The 21,113-nt window shown below is 55.2% G+C and overlaps 6 protein-coding genes across 6 annotated transcripts; 4 read left to right on the forward strand and 2 right to left on the reverse strand.

Moving 5' to 3' along the window:
* Window positions 1-3,509: 3,509 nt before the first annotated feature.
* B0T26DRAFT_700859 (heterokaryon incompatibility protein-domain-containing protein) lies at window positions 3,510-5,948 on the forward strand. Its single transcript, XM_060441572.1, has 3 exons — window positions 3,510-4,343; window positions 4,382-5,474; window positions 5,570-5,948. The coding sequence occupies exons 1-3, from the start codon at window positions 3,605-3,607 to the stop codon at window positions 5,655-5,657; spliced, it is 1,920 nt and encodes a 639-aa protein (XP_060297895.1). The 5' UTR covers window positions 3,510-3,604; the 3' UTR covers window positions 5,658-5,948.
* A 1,430-nt stretch (window positions 5,949-7,378) lies between these two features.
* Window positions 7,379-10,492, reverse strand: B0T26DRAFT_800831 (uncharacterized protein; the record flags this gene model as incomplete). The annotated part of the gene is made up of 9 exons (XM_060447014.1): window positions 7,379-7,504; window positions 7,561-7,736; window positions 7,787-8,316; window positions 8,594-8,833; window positions 8,957-8,981; window positions 9,331-9,448; window positions 9,863-9,880; window positions 9,926-10,035; window positions 10,462-10,492. The coding sequence occupies 9 exons, from the start codon at window positions 10,490-10,492 to the stop codon at window positions 7,379-7,381; spliced, it is 1,374 nt and encodes a 457-aa protein (XP_060297896.1).
* On the forward strand, window positions 10,339-11,511 carry B0T26DRAFT_197120 (uncharacterized protein). Its single transcript, XM_060433720.1, has 2 exons — window positions 10,339-11,267; window positions 11,340-11,511. The coding sequence occupies exon 1, from the start codon at window positions 10,454-10,456 to the stop codon at window positions 11,240-11,242; it is 789 nt and encodes a 262-aa protein (XP_060297897.1). The 5' UTR covers window positions 10,339-10,453; the 3' UTR covers window positions 11,243-11,267; window positions 11,340-11,511.
* A 343-nt stretch (window positions 11,512-11,854) lies between these two features.
* B0T26DRAFT_739303 (uncharacterized protein) lies at window positions 11,855-13,801 on the forward strand (the record flags this gene model as incomplete). Its single annotated transcript, XM_060443691.1, has 3 exons — window positions 11,855-11,896; window positions 12,037-13,000; window positions 13,662-13,801. The coding sequence occupies 3 exons, from the start codon at window positions 11,855-11,857 to the stop codon at window positions 13,799-13,801; spliced, it is 1,146 nt and encodes a 381-aa protein (XP_060297898.1).
* Window positions 13,802-16,199: 2,398 nt separating this feature from the next.
* On the reverse strand, window positions 16,200-16,658 carry B0T26DRAFT_197267 (uncharacterized protein). The gene has a single exon (XM_060433722.1). It carries the CDS (start codon window positions 16,486-16,488, stop codon window positions 16,258-16,260), a length of 231 nt encoding a protein of 76 aa, XP_060297899.1. The 5' UTR covers window positions 16,489-16,658; the 3' UTR covers window positions 16,200-16,257.
* Window positions 16,659-17,780: 1,122 nt separating this feature from the next.
* On the forward strand, window positions 17,781-19,783 carry B0T26DRAFT_197256 (major facilitator superfamily domain-containing protein). The gene is made up of 2 exons (XM_060433721.1): window positions 17,781-18,473; window positions 18,528-19,783. The coding sequence occupies exons 1-2, from the start codon at window positions 18,138-18,140 to the stop codon at window positions 19,662-19,664; spliced, it is 1,473 nt and encodes a 490-aa protein (XP_060297900.1). The 5' UTR covers window positions 17,781-18,137; the 3' UTR covers window positions 19,665-19,783.
* Window positions 19,784-21,113: the final 1,330 nt, after the last annotated feature.

Below are 21,113 nucleotides of genomic sequence, written 5' to 3' on the forward strand. Positions count from 1 at the left end.
CTCTCTCCCATTTCGGGACATGGCGTGGTGCAGTGCATTGAGAACCAGTACCCCTATTGTTTGTCCAGGCGCTGTTGACTTTGTCCTTTGAGCTTTAAGCTCCCTACCTACTTGAATGGATTGAACTTTGAGGATTTCTCTACTTTAAGACGAACGTCGACATCGAGGCCCAGCCACCACCTCCGCCCGCGCCCTCCAGCCTCCGCCAATTCCTCGCTGGGGGCTTCGAAGTCCCTAGATGGAGAGTAGAGTCGGAGACCGGTCGGCGGGACATGCCGACATACAATGAGCCGGGTTACCTTCCCGAGCCCAATTACGCCGAGCCTGTCGCCCGTCACGAGATTCCGGAGCATCAGTGCCCCACCATCGTCTTTGTGGCTGGAGGCCATATCACCGCAGTCGCTGGCCTTGCGTCTTTCGTTGGGGACCTGGGAGTCAGCGAGCATCTCCGGCTGCTGTGTTACCTGGATACGTTCGGACACGGTGCTTTCGGCCTTTTGGGCCTTTCTTATTGGCTGTGCATGAGCCAAGGCTGGGGTGCGACGGGTTAGGGGCCTGTTCCCCTGGTTGTGACTGTGGCTCTGATGGTGTTTGGTGTCGGCGATTTGGCCTTGGTAGCGCTACGCGCCGTCGAAAGCAAGTTTACCGAGGCTTGGGAGTGGCAGGTGCTTTGTAAGTATCTACCTACATTCTCCCTATCTTGACCCCCTGGCTTCTCACGGCCCTCTGGTAGGGATCCCCGCTAACATATGGAGCTGGCGCATAGACCCCCACTCGGGCGCTAGGCCTCTGGATCAACCATAAGCCGTGCTTCTGCGGCGCTTCGAAGAAGCTGCAGCACGACCCTTTAGCCTACGGAAAACCCGAATTCATGCACCTCACCGTCTTTGGTCGACCAAGCTTAAGGAAGAGTAGGCTCTTCAGGGGCTTGCTTACGTTTAGGGGCCAGAGGCCAGATGCCCTCCACCCTAACCTAGCATTACTCTCTATAACTGCCTCCGCGCGTAAAAGCCGGTAACGCTCCAAAAAGGCACGTTTTCCAGCAACGGAAGAGTCGCCGAAGGCGTTGGCGAGAAGCTCCTCGAGCCGTTCACGATAAATGCGCTTCGGGGGGCTCAATACAGTTAAATCTAAGGGCTGGAGAACGAAGCCGGCATGAAGGCGCACAACCACTTGTAACACCCCGGATGCCCGGCGCGCTAGCAAAGCTAAGCCCTGGCACTGCCAGAGAGAGCTTCAGCAAGCTGAACCACAACACGAACGAAGTTGAGGTCTTACAGGCAACGGGTATAAGAAGAGCTCTCTGGCTCCGCTCAAGAGCAGAAGGCAGGCTTCAATTGAACTAATACCATACCCCTAACCCTACTCCACCATTTGCTGTGCACATAGCGTATCCTCGTCAACCACAGCGCAACCTGCGTTACACCACTCCATTGGTTATGCAGGTTTTCTGATACATTCTGAAGATAGGGAGGTTAGTGGTTTACGGGGTTTCTACCACCTTCTGGAGCCGGCTCTCCCACATGGCGTGCCTGATCCTCTTCAGCTCCCGCGCGTACATTCCCCAATAAGCTCCTGGTTCCTCATGAAGTCTGGATCCCAGAGCTTTTACAACCGCGTTCTGTTTTCCCGCATCTTTACCACTACCGCTTCCCTCTCATCCAACTCTCGCAGCTGCTGCCTCGCTCCCTCGAACAAATTCCTCTTCCTGACCAGCACAGCCTAGCACTTCATCTGAAGACTGAATTGGTGGATTTCATGAGCGTAGAATCTCCTGTACGAAGATGAGTATCGAAAGCGTGCCCATATTTTCCTCCAGCCGATAAAGTGTCTGTGTGACAGAACTGCATTCCATTCAGCCAGTGCCTTTTGGTTCTCATCCCAGGTCTTCCAGTGCAGCTCCTGGGCTAGCTTGACGGCGCGGAGCTCCGAGTCCAAAGCTGCCAAGGCGGCCCAGAGGTCTTGGATGATTTTGACTCGGTCTGCATATGCAAAGCTTGATATCGGGCCGGGGATGACGAAGCCCCTGAGCCTTTCGTTGATGGAGGACTCGGCGGCTTTGTCGATCTTGAGCCTGGATTGCTTGCCATCCTGGTTGGTTCGTTTCTCGTCCCCCAAATCCGGGGCATATATGTAGGGCATGCCTGGTATCTGCAGTGTTCGGCCGTGCCGTAACACAGTGATTCCAGCGGAGTCATCGGGCTCTCTTGAAGAAGGCGCGGTTCCGCAATTTGACTGAAATGCAGAGCTGCTATGTAACGCCAAGTGCGCTATGTTACAAGCGGACACTAGACCTAATCACAGTGAGGTAGGTAGAAGGTGCAAGGTTGTGTGTTGTTAAGGTAATGGATTGAAGCATGGCCTCCCATTCCTCATGGGCAGGCCAGCGGCCTTCTATAGGCGAGGAACCTCAGCAGTTCCTGTCGAGCCAAAGTCTATCTTGTGGGTCCTACATGGTTCCTTGGTCCGAGACGAACTTAACCTCCTTAACCTATCTTAGGTTTCTTCGACCCACGGATCCCGAAGGCCTTCCTTAACAATGAATACCTAGCACTGCCAGAACGCCAGTAAGGCCGAGACACTGCGAGGACGCAATCTGAATCCCACAGATAGGTTTATAAAAGAATGAGGTTCTGGCTGCAAGTCTAACACAGGTCGAACTGCAAGTTTTACGGGGATGGGGGCACGTCAAGATGAGGAACATGTCACGTAGAATGGGTGCTCCAATTGACCACACACGGCATGATCGGCATATGGTTATAGCAGGCTTCTGCGACTATGCCATCCTTCCCCTGGCCCTTTTCCATCGCAGACTTCCAAGTTACAACCGCTGAAGCTAGGTTAGCCCACGCGGCTGGCTGCGCCTTGCCGTCGTCACACCCAATGGCTCATTTATTAGTGGGTAAGTCAAGTGATCGTTTGCTCCGGTGGGAGGGAAAAGAAACGGGGTGGCCAGGTGGTGGGGCACCATTGTCCTGAAATTGGGCTCAGAAGAGTATCCTCACAACTCCACTGCCCTTTTCAGACGCGGCAAGTATAGCCGGGGTAGCCTAAAAAATGGCCTCTCCCTCAGCCTAGCTTAGCTTAAAGCGGCAACTGCTCAGCTCCGAAGGCGGAAATAGAAATTCTCCTTGTCGGTTTTGGGGTCATGCAATGGCTGTTCCGTTGGAAAAAAAAATTGATTTTTCGCCTCCTTAGTAGGTCGAATACTAATTTGCTCATGCATCGTGCCTTCCTGTCTGATTGTATCATGTTTTATCTCTGTCGATTCGGGCCCTTGTCAAGGACCAAACAGATTAGCATCGTTCATTTGCTGCATAAACTATCCCTTCCCAGTATCTAATTAATTATCTAAGTTATGCTTGGTAACCAAAGATAACTCATGATTTGGAGGGTTGCTAAACGTTCACATTTAGCTAGGTAATGTGGCATGATTGGGATTGGCTTGTCGAGCCCGAGGTGTGTGAATGTACGGGCCGATTGGTTCTTGATGGGCGAGTCCCGCACATGCATTATGCAACCAGCAAGCAACCAGCAAGCAACCAAACCAGAATCGTCACCCGAGAAAGATTCACCACCTGAGAAAGATTCGTCACCTGACTGAATGTCCGAGTCCAGCACCTATCCCGAGCAAATCGCCATGGGCCCCTACCAGTACTGGAACTTACAGGAGAAAGGCTGGGTCAGGATCCTCTCTATCGAGCCGTCTAGAATGCTCGCGGACCCGATCCGAGCCAGCCTGCTGCACCAATCCCTGAGCGACCTCGAGGAGCGAGGCTACGAGGCCCTGTCCTACTGCTGGGGCAAAGCCAACGCCACGTGCGCGATCAGCATCGACGGGGCCTCGTTTCTGGTGCGGCCGAACCTGCTGTCGGCGCTGCGACGGCTCCGCCGCCGCGCGTCCCGTGGTAGGCGGCTGGTCTGGGTCGACGCCATCTGCACCAACCAGGGCGACATCGCGGAGCGCAACCGCCAGGTCTCGCAGATGCACCAGATATTCTCCAAAGCGTCTCGCGTCGTCGTTTGGCTGGACGAGGGCGGCCCGCGCACCGACTTCGCCGTCGACACGCTTCAGCAGTGGGCGGCCCCGGCTAAGCAGATCGAAGACCGCTGGAGGGTGAGGGTCAACACCACCACGGCCAGCTTGCAGGGGTTCTACGACGACTGGACCTTGCTGTACCAGTCGCTCCAGGATCGCGACGGCAGGCCGTTCTTCCACACCTGCCTGGTCGAGGTTCTGTGGCTGTTCCAGTGCGACTGGTGGAACCGAATGTGGACGATGCAGGAGCTGGTGCTCGCCAGGGAGGCCCTGGTGCAGGTCGGGAGCAAGACGGTGCCGTGGAGTGACTTTGAGACGGTCGCCAAGCTGTTCACGATCCAGTCGGCGCACACGGCCGGGGGGGAGCAGCCTCCGTGGGCGGCGTGTACACGTCCCTTGTCGCGTCCTTCTTCAACATGGCCGAGGACCTGAGAGTGCTCCGGGCGCACAGGAGCGCCAACATCCCCATATCCCTGTCGTTTGTGCTCCAGTACACGTCGGCGCGGCTGGCTACGGACGCGCGAGACAAGGTCTACGCCGGGCTGGCGATCGTCGACTGGGAGGAGACCCAGGAGGCGCTGAGAGCCGACTACAACCTGAGCTGCCGCGAGGTGTACACGTCGGCCATCAAGACCCTTCTGGCCGAGAGCGGCGATCTGAGGGCATACAACTTCCTGCTCGGAACGCCGCCCGGCGGCGGTGGCGAGTTTCCTTCGTGGGTTCCGAGCTTCGCTGCGGATGTGGTTAGACAGCCCGACCTGTGCTTCCTGGGTGGCGGCTCGCGAGGGGACTTCATGGTCACTGCCAGCAAGGGCCGTCTCTATCTCGCAGGTGCCACGCCGGCGCTTGACATGAAGCACGAGTTGCGGTTCGAGGGTCGCGACAAGATCATGGCCATCAAGGGGGTCTTGATTGACAGTCTCCAGTCGATCGGCGACGCTGCTCCACAGGACGACGGCGTCACGGACAACCTGGAAATCAGCATCGCCGGCGCCATCCAGCAATGGCGTGCTCTGGTGGGCAGCCTCGACGGACACTATCCCACGGTAGGTCCGAGCGAGAGACGGGAGTCGAAAAAAGAGGCATTCTGGCGGACAGTCACGCTAGACTGCAAAGTTGTCTTCTACCACGCGGGGCTGAAGCTGCACAACAACCCCCGCGATATGCGGCGCAGGCTGAACAGCCCGACGGACGCAAAGATACCGCCGCGCACACCCAGCGAGGAGAGAGAACTGCTCGCCGCGCTAGACGAGCAGGTCAGATGGAAAGAGGGCCAGCAGGTAGGGCGGCGGTTCTTCACGACCAGGCGAGGCTTCATGGGCATCGGCCCGCCAGAGGCGCAGGCTGGCGATGTCGTCTGCGTCTTTCTCGGCGGCGAGACGCCGTTTGTGCTCAGGCCTGGCAATGGGGGCCGGTACAAACTGTTGCGGCAGTGGTGAGTACCTTAATTAGTCCCAGACGCCTCTCTCGGCGTTATTCCAGAACCTCGTCGTGGAAAAGCGTCGAACCCTGCTAACGCCAAATCTCGAGCTATCTACATGGGTTCATGATGGGCGAGGCAATTGCTCACGCGTGTCACACCGGAATATTGAGGCTGGAAGAGATAAAGTTGGAATAATCAGGCAAGCATTAATTGGCAGGGGGGAGAAAGAACGAATATTAGATGACTTGCTGCGAAAACTCAAATTCTGTATTGCCGATTACTGATAGATGGTATCATCTCCGGACGTTACGTTGGTCGAAGAAGAACTTCCTGCTCGGAAAGCGTGTCGTTACACCTGGGCCCTGGCCCATTTCCAATGACCTTCCCTCGTCGCGGCGTCACGGCCGCGTTAGGTACACACTGCTGATATATTTCTCCAAGGCTATCCCAGCCCTGGGTATAAATATGACTCAATCCTAACCTTGACTATGCCCGGTGCTTACCTTTGTCTGCTAACTTGAGTAGTCAAAGCCGACCGCCGTTCCTGGCACTTGCCGCATCTCCTATCCGCCTTCGTCTACCATGAATCGCACTTCGTTTTTCTTACTCTTAGTCTAACTCTAGTCTCATCGGATGCTCATACTAGTGTGCGTAACTCTTTTTTGCTTTGCACCTTCTGACCCACGGGGCCTACGGAGGGCTACAATCAACCAAAGCACAGGAGAAAAAGACTGGGCAAGTGGTCTGAGCATCTGATGAGATCAAGGTTGCACCAAGAGTAAGGGGATAGCGACGTGCGACTAATACCCGACATTGCTTGGATTATTGGCTCTGCCTTTCAAGTGAACTTTTTATCTAGCTGGGCGGCTACGTGACGCCGGCAAGCTGGACACGGCCTGCGTTCCTGTTGCATGTTACGCGATGTCTCTTGGGGTCTGTTTAGCGAACTTCACGCACAGGCTCCCATGATGAAATTAGAACCCCATGCCAGAGTTACCTCTGGTCTCCACACGGTTGACCGCAGTATCACCGGGTAAATTCTCCATCCTCGTTTCCACACCGCTCGACTTCGTAAATTCAGTGCATGACACTGCAAGAAGGCGTTGCAGTTGATTAGTCAGAGGATGCAGTTCCGGTCCGGCGTTTCTCCTCATAGCCGGACAGTCGGTCATAAGACTCTCTTCTACATCCTAACTCTTGCCCGCTCCTGTCATCAGCTCCTCCCTGGTCAGGGACTCCTCCCTCGCCTGTATCCGTCCGAATCATCTCTCCATCTTTTGTCACACACCTATAGTCTCGCAAGTGACAATGGTCACCCTCGCTGACCCCTTCCGTTATGGCGATCTCCCCTCTCCTGGCGAGGGGAATCTTTCCCAGGTTTTTACCATCCCATCTTCATCAGACATATAATACTAACCACTAGAAACGATGTATAGAACATATCATCAACTATATCATTAGCGGACCCATCCGCAATGTCTTCCTCAACCACGGTGCCAATCGCACCCACTTCCTATACCTCCAGCATCATAACATCGACACCGACGTGTGGGAAATGCGAATGCTGTGGTGGCCATTGTCATTGCTGAAGTGTTGTATGGATAAAGCACCTGTATTGGAGACTGAAATAAGCACGGGTTCCCGAGAGGAGCCAACTCCGCTTGCGGAGTTGGTGGGTGGCGCGATGGAAATAGCTAGCATTAGTTTACGATTCAGCATCGTGTCGCGCTAGGATGGCTGGACGGGTCTCCTTTATCGTCGTGTCGTCTGTAATTGTCACTCGTTTATTTCTACTAACCCAAGGGAAAAACCCTCTTTCAACGTTCCAACATTCTGGGCCAACCTGGCCTGAAATGGGGATTGGAAAAAAGAAAGCCTTAAAAAGGAATGTTCGCTAAAGTAGGCATTCCCATTTCTTATGCTGCCTGCTGCTTTGCCAGCCATTCTTCGTGCATCTCTTTCTTTTTCTCCCACTCTTTGACCAGCTTCTTGCGCCTATTCTTGGACACCACATTCCCCGCTGCGTCCAGGATGGGATGCCGCTTTCGTTCCATTCCAAGTACGCTTCCGAGGTCCTAAACATCAAGAGGGGGCCGACCTTGGCGCACTCGTGCAGCTCCTTCTCCCTCTTAGCATCCTTGGCCTTCTGTTCCAGCGTGGCCTTCGTCTTCGCAGTGCCAGTTGATTCCCGCTCCGTTCGCGCCTCTATGATCAACTTATCGAGCGGCCGTACCAGAGCTGGTTGGGGTTCCTCACGGTCCTCGAGATAGATGCCTAAGTTCCAGAGGTGCACATCGCGGAGCTGGTCGTATAATGCGAGCAACTCTTTTGCTGGCGATTGCTGGGCCGCGAGGGCTTGACGTTGGTGCGGAACTGCTGCAGCATTTGATCGTATGGTGCGGAGGACTCGACCACTAGTGCTGACGCAGCGATTGTAATTCCGTCAGCGAGCCTCGCAATGGCTGTATGATCCACCGAGCCGGAACAGGCCAAGGTTCGAACCTTGTCGCGCAATTGAGATGCAGGGTGGATATAAGGCTTTGCTAACGCAGGAATATCGAGGCTGGACCACCCTATGCGGTCCACGTTGCTGAGATCTCCCTCGGGATCCAGACCAAATATTGTGACAATGCGTGTTATCCACCAGGTAAGCAATATGACTGTTTGATCTGAAAGTGCCTCTGCCGAGTTAGACTCGGTAACGAGATCAGAGAGGATTCTCATAACAGCTGAGGTGTTGAAGGAATCGCAGAGAGCTGTATGGACATCGGCTTTCGCCTTCTCGAGGGAGCTTAAGAATTGCTGGTCTCCGATGGTAAGCTCATGCGTTGTTGTTGTTGCTGTTGTCTCGGGACTGGAACGTTTCCAGAGGTCCAAGCTCTTTAGAAGTTACTGAGTTTGCCTTCACAACCGACTACGGCCTTCGTAAGCTCGCCTGTGATCTCAACGCCATCCTGCCAAGGCATAAGGAGGAAGCAAGTTCATGGAGAGCATGCACTCCACTCCTCGTCGGAGAGAATAGTTCTGATGGTCGTATAGTTCTTGAGACTCTTGCTAATCTTCAAGCCTTGCTGCTGGCGGCCCTTGAGAGGATAAACTTGTCGTCGATATCGGTCGTGTTCATGACGAACCTGACGCAGAAACCGAAGTAGTCCCTCATGATCCGGCGGATGACGTCGGTCGAGACGTAGTTCTTGGCATGGCCCAGATGGGCATCTTCGTACACTGTCGGGCCACACGCGTACCACGTCACCACCGTCCCTGTCGGGTCGACTGGGACAAAGTCATCCTTGCTCTTGGTCAGGCTGTTGTAGATCTTAAGTCGGGGCAGCTGGGCATCAGGTCGGGCTTGGGGGGGGGATCCATGGCGGCTGTTTGCGACCGTTAGAAGCCATGTTACGTGTGCTCGCTTAGCTTTGAGATTGAAATTGTCAGCGCCAAAGAGTGCTTGTCTAAGAAAGAAGGAAGGAAGGAAGGAAGGAAAAGGGTCGTACTTTTGGTAGAGAAGAGACAGCTCGACTTGACGGTATGATAGCATCAACGTTACTGGTCCTATTCTACTTTGGTTCTTGCATTTGGCAACTCGAGGGTTAAATAACTCACCCGAGCGATCTTAATCCCCGCTCTCGGCAAAGCTCTAATTGAGGGAGCCAATTGCTTTGACAAACATGGCACAAGATGGCTTCTCCGCCTGTGGCACAGTACGTTTCCGAGCCGTAATTAGATGACTCCAATACCAAGATCGTGATGATTGAGAGCAATACGATAGCGCATGCATGTATATGTGAGGCCGATTGAACAGAGTGGCGATCTTATATGTGGTGGTGAGCCTGTCAGGGGCATGTCAACATGCCCGCATTGTTCCTACCTGCCCAGGAAAAATCGTCAAATGTGCTGTAAATCAGGGTTTTGAGCTGGCTGTTGGCCAGCAACACGACACGGATGAATTCGTACACAGTCAAGTGCATGTATTCAAGCGAGGCTGACTGGGCAGAGTGGTCATCTTATTTGTGGTGTTAAGTCTTGTCAACAGGCATAGTTAACTTCGCTCTATTGACAAGCCCGGAGATGCCTCAAAGTGCCGATGGTACGCTAAAAGTGCCGATGGTGCCGCTAAAAAGGCCGCCAGCTGATACTGGCTGCTAGGGTGGGTCTTTTGTAAGTAGGTGGGTAGCTCGTAACGATAGGGGTGGGTGCCCCGATGGGTTCCCTAAATATGACGCTATTGATTTGATCTGAGGGCAACAGGCTATTGATAATTTTGTTATAACTACTCAATTCATTTTCTGGCACCCTCCGCGCTAGTGAAGAGTCGTCCAAAAAAAAAAGCCCCGAAGTCTAGAAACTTCATTTAACTACCCAACCCTTCAAACACAAGATGTAATTGAAGGTATCGTCACTAAAGGACCTTTCCGGCCCTGTTCTTTGTTAGCATATAGAGAGATGGTTAATTACATACGCACCGTCAACGGCATGCTGAAGCCGGATTGGCCCCAGTCAGGGCGGTGTGCCCCGGTCCTAGGAAACCCCAAAAACCTGGCTAAAATGGCCTGATTAATGGGAAAGGCAATACCTGTCAAATGGTCAAGTACTTTCGGATCTACACAGAATATTCGATATGAGTTGACCCCCAAAATCGCACATTTGACTAACAACAGAGTTATAATTGATCCTTGTACGGAGTATTTGATCTTATTTGAGTTGGTGCCAGCCAGTGCTGGGACTCGATGTTACAACGGAGGTCAGGAGATTTATGTCTAGAACTGGATTCTAACGGCACTGATTAATAAATATGAAGGTGGTTGTTGGGATGCAGTAATTCTAGGCTTTCAGTTTCGCTGTTGACTTCAACGCTGAAGTCTTCAAAACTGTGTTTGGTGTTTGCAGGGGGCCAGATTCTGCACTGGCAGATTACTGATAATTGTCTCCTGACGTGCGTTGGTCGAAGGACACGAGAGTGATTTTGATGGGACGACCAAGCACTCCACCAGATGCTGACCTCGGCGCCCCCAGGCCAGGCCAGGGGACATGTTTACACAGCAAGACTTTGTAAAACAAAACTTTGTGCAATGTCAAACATCACCGTTCCCTTCCAAACAAACATCCTCTTCACGTTGCGGGTAGTACGTATTCCAAGTATGTGCCGGCTAGGCCCGCATCCGAGCTCGAGTTCCCCGTCGCTGGCTTGTCTCCAGCACCCCGGAATGCCGATCAGCGGTGTGCCGTTGTGGCCCGAGCTGTGCCGTGGTGGGGTGGGGGGAAGGAGGAACGACTGTGGGGCCTTAGGCTTGACAATAGAAATCCCGCCGGTCCCCCCTGCCTACGCCTTAATACGCGCTGATGTCAGTCTGACTGATGTGGTCCCTTTAACTCCACACATCATCCTCGGAATCCCTCTATCGATATCGTCGCTATCCATCGGCGCCGACAGCGAGGCATGCGACACAGTCGGACATACTGTACTGTCTGACTCTGAGCAGCGGCGCTTTCTTTCCCTCTCGCCTCGGGCCTGCTTCCGCTGCAGCCCTCCCCCTCCCCAAAGCATATGCACTTTGCCAACCCATAGCAGCGTGCTATTCTTGGACTTGGCGAACCCGTTTGATCCAGTGCCTGATTCAGCGCGGCGAGTTTGCTCTGCTGCTGTATTGAGCTCCAGCTGCCAAACACCCACGTCACCACTAACGACGTTTCGAAACACTCGAAAACACAAATTACCTCATCTACCATTCGCGGGCACGAAGACGACAACGTACCCGCCTGCCCACCCGCCGCCACCGTAGCAATTAGTATTTGTCTTATCCTCAGGTGAGCCGGGCATGACATATCCGTACTTCGGATCCTTCCGACTCCATATATCTGGACTCTAATCATTTCAAGGTCCACCCCCGGCTCCAGCTACTCCCTCCCTGGAACTTCTTCGGCAGCGTCACCCGTAACGGCGGACATTTCCGCCAACAAAGGAGAATTGACCGCCCTCATCATCAGTGATACGCTGATCTTTTTTACTTTTAAATCCGCCATCCTCCGAGTGGCCCGCCATTCCAGAACAGAGTGAAATGACATGACAGTCCCCATGCTGCTGGGTCTGTCGGCTAGGGAAAAGGTGATATTTTAGACTGAGGGCGCCCTGCCCTGCCTGCTGCTGTTTCCGTCCAAAAATTATATCATGGATGCCACGTCCGGACCGACACACGTCCAGCGGCACTGTTCTGTGACGCTTACGGGTCGCTGACAGTTCTTGACACGCAGTAGCTTGTTTAGTTTGGGCTTGCTGTCAAACTCTCTTGTTGTCACATATTTGGGACAGCCCATATTTTGTTTGTGTTTTGTGTTCGTGGGTGTTGTGTCAAGCGGCCTGCCTACTTACCCCCTCCGAACACCAACCCGCCGACATGGACCCGTCGCGTTTGACGATTGACGGGGTGCCGAACGAGGTACGCCGCACCATCTCTTCAACTTTTATTTTTGGAGAATTCTGGGGCATTTTAGCTTTCTTTCTCGCCGCCGCCCTGCGTTTCGTCTCAGACTAGGTCCGCACTCTGCTGACTCCGAGCCTTACCCACCCGCCCTCCAGATTCTCCTTACTATTCTGTCGCTGCTGCCCACCGCCTCGCTCCTGCCGCTCGCCGCCGTCAGCCGGCGCTTCTACTCGGCGGTGGCGAGGCTGGCGCACACACGCATGTTGCGCGTGACCGCCCAGCCTGACTACCGCCTCAGTCTCGAGTGCTACCACCCGAGCGCCAAGATCTCGACGCCGTATCTCTACTGCGACTTCATGCGCACCGACAGCCTCGGCCTTGATGCCAAACTGCCGGCGCTAGTCGGAGGTGGCGAGGACCATGTCGACCGAGGCTTGCCCGAGCCGACCCTCGGCAGGCTGTACGGCATGTACTCGCACTTCCGGCCCGTCGTGCAGGAAGAGAACCGGCGGCCGAGGCTGCGGTACCCGAGGCGGGGCCACGCGACCCTGGTGCAGCTAGACGCCAGCGCCAGTGAAAGCAGCAGCAGTGCTGGAGGGCAGTCGCAGTCACGCGGCGGGTTGAAGCCCGAGCCCGACCAGGAACCGGAGAGGCCGTCTCAGGACATCTACCTCGACGAAGACCAGCTGTTTTCGCAGCTCTGCACCGTCACGAACCTGGTCAAGCTCGGGCCTAAACCGGGCTTCTTCTTGAGCCACGTCAACATCAGCGACGGCGTGATACGTGTGTTTCGCGACTGGCTAGCAACGCAGGCGGCGGCGGCGGCGAGGGCCAGAAGAGTCCCCAGCAGCGGCAGTGACAGCGGCATAGACACTCCGGGCCAGGAACGCGCGACACAGGAGGTGCTCTGGGCCGACGGGCGCTGTCATGTCGGTCTCAAATTCCGGGTCGCGGAGAAGGATGACATGGCGGGGCACGTGTGGCGGGCGCCGGTGCTGGTGGAAAAGGCTGACGAGCCGCCGGTAGCCTACCGGCTGGAGTTTGATGAACTCCGGGTCCGGACCAGCCGGCTCCTGCTCATGGTGGAGCGGTCTGAGGCGCAGGAGCTGAATACTTCAGGTAAAGCCATTGTGATTGCGTCCATCTAAAACCGAACAACATCCCCACTCGCCTCTCATCCGCTCACCACACATGTTGCACACGCAAAAAGGCACGAGTAGTGCTTTGCATCTGGGCCGAAGTCCCTTGGTGACGATGCTCGCGCTGTTGTTGGCGATCGTTACTTCACGGCAAAGTTGCCTAGCTTACTAACAAGAACACCAACACGGTGCTTGTTTCTTACCCAGTCTTGTATCACCCCCTATCCACTTCTTTGCTGGGGACCGGGCTGATCAGTCCGCTTGTTTGGTGTCTATTTTTGACGACGGGACCAGGTTGGCCCCATGCACCTTCTCTCTAGTGTATAGTTGCTCCATCATTAACCAACACCGAACTAGACTGTGCGCTCCACTTCACGGGAGGAATGGTTCGCGGCCTAGTGTCGATGGAGGCAATGTGGTCCCTTCTTTGCTCGGCATAATCTGGGATGAGGATCCCCAAAATGAGACCAGAAACGAGAAGAGAGATAGAGAGAGAGAGACAGAGAGAGAGAGACAGAGAGAGAGAGCCCCCCCCCCCCCCCCCCGTCCCTCTTTTCGTTCCCGAGACATATCATGTTTGGCTTTGGCTCACGGTTTCCTATCCCCCATCTTGGTGGGGACACAACTCTTCCCAAAATTAGGTTTCCTCTTCGAGCCCTTTGGTCCCGGGTCGTACCCGGCCCAGTTCTTTTTCTGGTCCGATCTGCAAAACAGCAACAACAACCACCATAGCCCGCGATGGGCGTCGGCTGCGGAGGCGAAGGCGGCGGCCACGGGCTGAGATGACCGGTTGACGATGTGCGGGCTGCTGCTGCTGCAAAACGAGCAGAGGGCCGGTCAAACATGATGGGCTTTTAGCCTGAGAGAGAAAACATACCATTGGCAGGCCGTGTACGTTTTGGAGATCGCGTCATCGTCAGAACCGTGGGGAACATATATGGGGGATGTTGTGGATAAGTGATCTCTCGACGATGACGAGAGGGGGGGGGAAGAGAGAGAGAGAAAGAAACAGAAAGTCGGAAGCGAGCTGCTATGCGCGGCGACTCGCGAAACAAGCTGGGCGGGCAATCAGGATGGTGATGGCGGACGGGATTGGCTCTGAAGGCAAGATGTGAGTCGCGGATCGGGGAGAGAGAAAACACGCGGAAGGCATTTTGGACAGGGGATCGCCATTATGGAGGTGTTTACTCAGTTCCTGGGACGACTATCCGGAGATGGAGAGATGGAGATGGGCATTTCTCGGAGCTACCCAGTTCTAGGTATTGCGTGGACAGGCCGAGAATAGACTGCGCGAGAGTCGATCAAGAGAACAGGCTCAATTCAGCCCTCTGAGAGGCTCCGGCCAAAAAAAAAAAAAAGCTTGCCTGGGTCTGGGCTCATGGGAGCACACGGCGAACGATTTTGCCGATTACACCGGTGCGTGATCATCCTTCGGAGCCAGGGCCACACCCCGGCGCCATCACCTTCATGCCTCTGCTCGAGGTGCGCAGTGGGGGAGGCCAACCCGGTGGAGTGTGATGGCCATGGGCTATCGTAATGCCTTGGAAGCCCCCAAGAAACAAAATCCTCTACGTACCGTGGTACGTACGCGGAGGCGTGCCGCTGCTGCTATTTTGGCCTTCTGGCCAAGCCAGGCCACAAAGGGTGTTCTGTCCTGTCCCTCCCGCCCTCCTAACTTAACCTTCCTGACGCGGGAGCCGCACCGAAACGGAATCCGATCCACGGACCGGTTTTGTGGGCCGTGTGTTCCTAGTTTTATGTTGCTGGCTCTTTTACCACTGCGATTGACAATGGTGAACGGAGCTGCATTTTGTGCGTTCGCGACAGCAACGTAACGCAATTAATTATATGTCGAGATGTTTCAATTTCATGGCGAAGGTGGGAGCGAGCGAGCAACACCACTTGCACCCCTAGGTTGCATTGACACTGTAGTAAGGTACCTCTAGAGGAGAGGTCTTGCCTAAAAGAGCCAGCCCCACGTCCCCTTCCTCTCCTCTGCCAAGCCAGAACAAGCATGTCAAACCTTACGTCGCCCCATGCAGGTACGCTAGTATTACAACTCTACTCCACGAGCACTGTAAGGTAAGGTGTTGAGAAGGGGAGGATGGATGTGGGGAGCTCAGGCTCCCGGACTCGGGACGCAGTGCCATTTCTGGTGGTCTGTGACAGAGTCTGTGACACGACAGAGTCTTCAGGTTTTGCCATCCAGCTCCCCTTTGTCTCTTTTTCGTCCCAACTCTTTCGATTGATGCCACGATACGGTATGGTCGATAGCGCTTCGTCGGGCACGTCTGCCGGACGCCTCTGGTCACGTCTAGTGAGGTTCTAGCTCCCTTGCTGTGCGCGGAATCGTCCGTCGGGTGTGAGTCTCTCTGGCTTCCTTCTTTATTCTCGCCCAGCGGACGTGATAGGCAATTGCGCCTTGCACCAATGCCGGCATATCACTCTGACCGTCGTGGATATTGGCTCGGCTTTCCGGTGGTCTGAGGACGACGCAAGCCCTGGGAATACGGCTGTGCAAAGTCTGGTTCCGAAGGGAGTCGGGCATTGGGTACGTAAGCAAGGGCGGTCTGGTTTGGAGGTTTTTTTTTTTTTGCGGGCATCTTTTTCTTCCATATTCTTTTTGATGCTGGCTGATGCGGCCTGCCAGGGCGCCCCTCCGCCAAGATTTGGATCACGACGACGGTTGGCGCGGAAGTAGCCGATTTTCTTCAGCAAGCCGTGGGTCTTGCCCCTCACAATCCCGCCTCGCCAGGCCCCGCTCTTTTGGCGTCAAACTCGCGTCGTTCTGCTTCTAATTTTTCGGAATCTCGTCTTGTCGCGATGCGCAGAGAGACGCCACCCTACGCTCTGTTTTGGGCAAATTGAGAGGCATGCGTCGATACTCCGTGGCATGCAGTAGTCGGTTTATCGATGGGCACACCCGATGATGATCGACTCGGGCGGCGAGTCGAGAAACAACCCCTCCCGTCAGGTCATGAAGGTCAGGTCAGGTCCCGTCGCGGTTTCAGCCTCCCCAAAACTGCTTGGTCCCTGCGCTCGCTGAGGGCCAAAGTGTCCGACGGCCTGGTCAAAGCGGGCCTGATCACCGCCAGGGACCGGCAGCACCCACCCAGTGCACCTACCACTTGGACCCCAGGAGCCCGGCGGGGGCGGGGACAGGGGGGGGGGGGGGGGGGGGCAGGCCTTGACAAACTGGATCTGCCTCTGCCGGGCCTGCCCCTCCTCCCTCGCCTTTTAGAGTAGGTTTCTTTGAGTTGCCCAGGTGTGCACTGCACCTGCGCACGATCCAGGGATCCCGAGGTTCAGCCCAATTGGCCATCGCAGTCGTGGCACCTCGACCTCCTGAGCCCTCGCAGCCCACGAGCCGGGTGGGTGAGCCTGGACCTGCATGAAGTAAGGGCCCAAAAAAGGCACCAGTGCTCCGGTGTCACTCTGGTGTGCTTCATGCCTACAAGATACATCCATACCTTACGTACTCTACACTTACCCTACAATCCAGTATTGTGCACGTAAACCCACGGATTACCGATGCTGATGCCGGCAGCTGCACCTTCTTCGTATTCAGCCAACAAGCCAACAAGCCAACGGCGGATACCTTAGGGAGGGAGGAGCAAAAAGAGAACCAACATGGCTGGCTCTGTCAACTCGCACCGAACCCGAGTCTGCCGCCACTCCGCGGGCGAGCGAGCGAGCGAGCGCGATCAGCGCGGCCTGCTTTTGCTTTGCCTTCTCGCCAAGTCCTGTCTGATCGGATCTGGTTCTAGTCTCTGCTGGTAGCTTCTCTCCGGAACCAACCCGGCAAGGCATGACTGGTGCTGTCGTCGCCAACAAGGGGTGCCTTCATCGTGCATTGGATCGCCGTCTGCTCCCATGTTTCCCTCCCCACCCGCCAGGGGGGGTTTTCTCGTCTTGGCTCTGGTCCGGCCTCTCGAGTGCCTCGCCCGTCCCTGGCAGTCAGTCCCATGCAGGCACGCCACTGCGGTCTCCATCGGCGGTGGTGCCGCATCGCATCGTATGTATGTACGTACCATACATACCGTCCGTACCTGACCATCGCACCGTCATGACCCTCCCCGGAATGCGAGGTCAATGCTTACACGGGTCTCCTGTGCCTTGGCTGTGCCTGTGCCTGTATCTGTGCCCATCATCTGTCCCCCCTCACCTCACTCATCGCCCTGTCTGGCTTACTGCGTACGTAAGGTACGTAGTCCGTACAGTACCTACCTACCCACGACTTGGCTTCGCTCCTTGCGCACGCTCTCTTTTAATGCTTATTCTCGCCGCTCCCCGGTCCTCACTTTCAGCCTTGCCCATCTCGTCCATTCTTTGCGGCTTTGCTTTTATCACCATCGTTCCGCCTGCTGGACAGCGACGACAGACGACCTTCTTTCATTATTGACCGCCACATTCACTCGCTCACCACCCTCCGCAAGCCGCGCTGCGTATTTCCATCCGAGAGAGGGTGCTGTCCTTCCGCAATGGGGCTAGACCTGGATATGGACCTGGAGAAGGAGCTGGCTGTCGAATTTCCCCGTCCGCCCAATGCTCTCGGCGTGACAAGCCGATGGACTATTCCCCCGACGCCCCCGGCAAAGGACGAACCCACTCAAGTCGAGAAGCCATCGCCAGTGAGCTTAGATATATCACGGCCGACCACCAGCCCGTCGGAACCCCCCAACAGACCGCTGCCGCCTAGGCCCGCGTCCAAGATGGACGCATCAAGGCCCAGTACGAGCATATCAGAATCCCCAAAGAGACCAGCGCCAGTACAGCCACCCCCACTCAAACCCCAGGCCCCCCTGGCTATGAACCCTCCAACAAGACCTGGGACAGCAGCATCCCAGATGTCAAGAGAGAGCAGCCCACAGAGAATCAATGGCTCGACAAAGAAACTCTCGTGGACCTCGATTGCGTCGAGCAGGAGACCAATCAAGTACGGCCAGGGCAAGTATCGGTCCATCGAGTTGGTTCCGCAGCCGAGTGATGATCCTGATGATCCTCTGGTAAGCTGACTTCCCCTTTTTGAGCGGGGACGACGAATCCAGTGCTGACCACCCTCCTTCCAGAACTGGCCGACTTGGAAAAAGGAGCTCAACTTCGGTTCGCTCCTGCTCATGGTCGCCATAACTGGGGTGCTGAAGACGATATTTTTGTCTGTAAATGCCCAGCTCGCTGAGGCGTACGAGGTTTCGTACACCTCGGTGGCCGCCCTGACTGGGGTGCCATTGATCCTGTCTGCCGTGACCGCCTTTGCCAGCCTTGTGGCTTCCCGCGTGTGGGGCAAGAGGCCGTTGTACCTGGCCTCGCTGCTCTTGGTGTTCATCGGAACCGTCTGGAATACCAATGTGGCGACCAGCTATTCCCAGTGCATGTCAGCCAGAATCTTTCAGGGATTTGGATGGGGCGCCTTTGATGCCCTTGTTCTCGGCTCGATCCAGGATACCTATTTTGTGAGTCGGATGCGACTCAATACGCAATGATGGACTCTTGCTAACCGGCATCAGGAACATGAACGTGGTCTCCGCATCGCCATCTACTCCATTGTCGCCGTGACCACCACCTGGGGCCCGCCTCTCATTGGCGGTGTTGCCTCGCAGACCGGCTCTGGCTTCAGTCTGCAGTTCACCATCCTCAGCTCCTTCTTCGTTGTTGCAGTGCCGGCCATAACCCTCGGCGCGCCTGAGACGGTCTTTGACCGGGCATACACATTGGCCCAGACGCCCGCAACGGGTGCGAGCAAGTTCAAGGCGTCCCTACCCATCGCTCCTCGCCGTTTATTTTCCCTTGAGGCTTTCAATAACTATATCGTGACCATGAAGCCGTACTCGTATAGTAGCGCCTCCGACACAACCACGCTCCTCCAGGCTCCGCGCGCCTTTATTGCCCCCACTACCGTGCTCCTCTTGCTCGTCTCATTGCTTCCGTATTGCACCCTCTGGGGCCTCAGCTCCTCGCTTTCGCTTTTTTTCTTTCCCATGCCCTTCGAATCCTCCCCTGCCAACATTGGTACCCTCATGACGGGCCCCTGGCTTCTCAGCACTGGCGTAGTCGCGACGTTTGCCTTCTTCAGCTGGTGGCATACGCACTTTACGCCCAAGCTGCACGTGGCTGCCGTGGCCGGCGGCTCTCTGCTCGCCTTCATCGGCGTGCTGACCTTTGGGCTGCACATCGACGCCAGCATGACGCAGCCCGAGGACGATAACACGTCGGTCTTTGCGCTTCGGTACCTCGGCGCCAAGGTCAACTTCCCCGCCATGAGCTTTGTCCTGGGCCTGCTGGCCGCCGGCACCTACGTGCTGGATGCCACGGTGCGTCCGCTCATCCGCGCCAGCACAAACTTCACGAGTTCCAACATGGGCATCGCCCTCCGCAACACGGCCGACATGAGCGCCGGCGTCAGCTGCTGGCGCGCCGTGTTTGCCGGCATCCTCGTCATTGCCACGCCCAACGACGTGTGGTCGTGGGACGGCCTGCGCTCCCTCTGCATCGGCGTCGCCATCGCCCAGATGGTCATCGCCGCGCTCGTCGCCAGCGTTTGGTGGCTATGGGGCGAAGACATTCGCCGCTGGGACGGGCGCATCATGCGTCTCGTCGATCTCGAGATGCTCAAGCGCACTGGCAGCTTCTTTGACACGGACTGAAAGGAGAAAACCCTAAAACGAAAGAAATATGAAAGAGGAAAGCAGCAAAACAAGTCTTGTTTTTCTTGCTTCCACCGTGCTGCAAAGCCACGTAAACGAATTTTTTACATTAGCCCCTCGCTTTCTTTTTTTCCTACTTTGCCTTGGGATGCTGGTGTTTGGGGCAGGGGATATATCATGACGGACACGGATGGAATCTGATGACTTGAGAAATGAAGTAAAGACACGAAGACCTGGATGAGAGGATCTTTTCTTTCCAACCTATCTTTTATACTTAATGAAAGGCTGGAAATGTGCCGGAGATGCTCCAGTTTGGTCCCCCCTTTTGGAGTCGTTGGGGGATCGTGGCCAAGAGATTGGACGGGACACCGACCGGAAAGGGATTGGAACTTGGGAACTTTGGGAGCGGACGATATATAACTTTTTAACCCTTTGAGATACCACGGACGGGATGACAATCCTTATTTCTCTTTCTTCTTCAACAGAATCCTTTTTTTTTCGCTTCTTTCGCTCGCTTCAATTGGTGCGCCGCGCAGGTGCCCAAAACATTTTTGCTGCTGTTTGGGTCTTGTGGTGAGGAGGTGCTGGATTTGATCTGATTCGATCCGATTAGACCACACAAGGGGGAGAAGATGAGGGTGAAATGCTGTTTGGAAAGAGTGGAAGAAATAAATAGACGAGACTTTGCTAATTGTACACCAGAAAGCAAGCCTACACAAGAGATACACACAGAGATATATAACTCTTCTAGAACAAAATAACCGACTTCCTCTTCCCCCGGAAGACAATCCATCCATGATCGATCAATCGATCGCACTTCAGCCTGTGATGTCTCCCGCAGTCCCGTCGTCGCAGACTGCAGAAGCTCGGCGGATAAAATAGAATGTGCATTTCGAAGCACCCAGTCACACAAAAGCGGCACGGCTAGGCTAGGCTGGCTAAAAAGGCTGGCAGCTCTACGAGCCTTCTAGAAACTCTGGAAGCCCTGCGAGCTGGGGAAATCTCCTTGGTCTCGGACCCGGCCGCCGTGCCGATCAAACGTGGAGAGCGGCAGATCCGGGGACTGACTAGGGGGTGGTGGGAGATGAGAGCGGGGGGGGTGGGATGGGAGGATGTTGAGAAGGGATGATTTTTGGGGTTGTTCGGATGAAAGGGGTGTGGGATTGATCGAATTCCAGATGTGATGTGATGTGATGTGATGCCTTTCATTTCTATGAGGATGGGGAAATGGCAATCATCTTGCCTGGAGACTTTACGCGATATGAATTCAATACCGCATTTCTATTCAAGTTATGGCACAGACTTACAGAGGTATTCACATATCTCGAGCCAACACAGCTCCATATAAGCAGAATCCAGTATCATATAAGAAGACATGCCCCAATATGCATTATCAACCTGACAAGAAAGGCTCCGAGCAAACGAAATAACGCCCTAACCACACCTAAC

The sequence above is a fragment of the Lasiosphaeria miniovina genome, assembly GCF_030549165.1.
Source record: "Lasiosphaeria miniovina strain SMH2392-1A chromosome Unknown B0T26scaffold_3, whole genome shotgun sequence".
NCBI lineage: Eukaryota > Fungi > Ascomycota > Sordariomycetes > Sordariales > Lasiosphaeriaceae > Lasiosphaeria > Lasiosphaeria miniovina.

Coding starts and splice junctions, on each gene's coding strand:
- B0T26DRAFT_197267 (XM_060433722.1), bottom strand. CDS start 16,488: ATGGATGTATCTTGTAGGCATGAAGCACACCAGAGTGACACCGGAGCA.
- B0T26DRAFT_700859 (XM_060441572.1), top strand. CDS start 3,605: ATGTCCGAGTCCAGCACCTATCCCGAGCAAATCGCCATGGGCCCCTAC. Junction 4,344..4,381: donor GAGCAAGACGGTGCCGTGGA/GTGACTTTGAGA, acceptor TTCACGATCCAG/TCGGCGCACACGGCCGGGGG. Junction 5,475..5,569: donor TACAAACTGTTGCGGCAGTG/GTGAGTACCTTA, acceptor CCAAATCTCGAG/CTATCTACATGGGTTCATGA.
- B0T26DRAFT_197256 (XM_060433721.1), top strand. CDS start 18,138: ATGGTCGCCATAACTGGGGTGCTGAAGACGATATTTTTGTCTGTAAAT. Junction 18,474..18,527: donor CGATCCAGGATACCTATTTT/GTGAGTCGGATG, acceptor AACCGGCATCAG/GAACATGAACGTGGTCTCCG.
- B0T26DRAFT_197120 (XM_060433720.1), top strand. CDS start 10,454: ATGCTGACCTCGGCGCCCCCAGGCCAGGCCAGGGGACATGTTTACACA.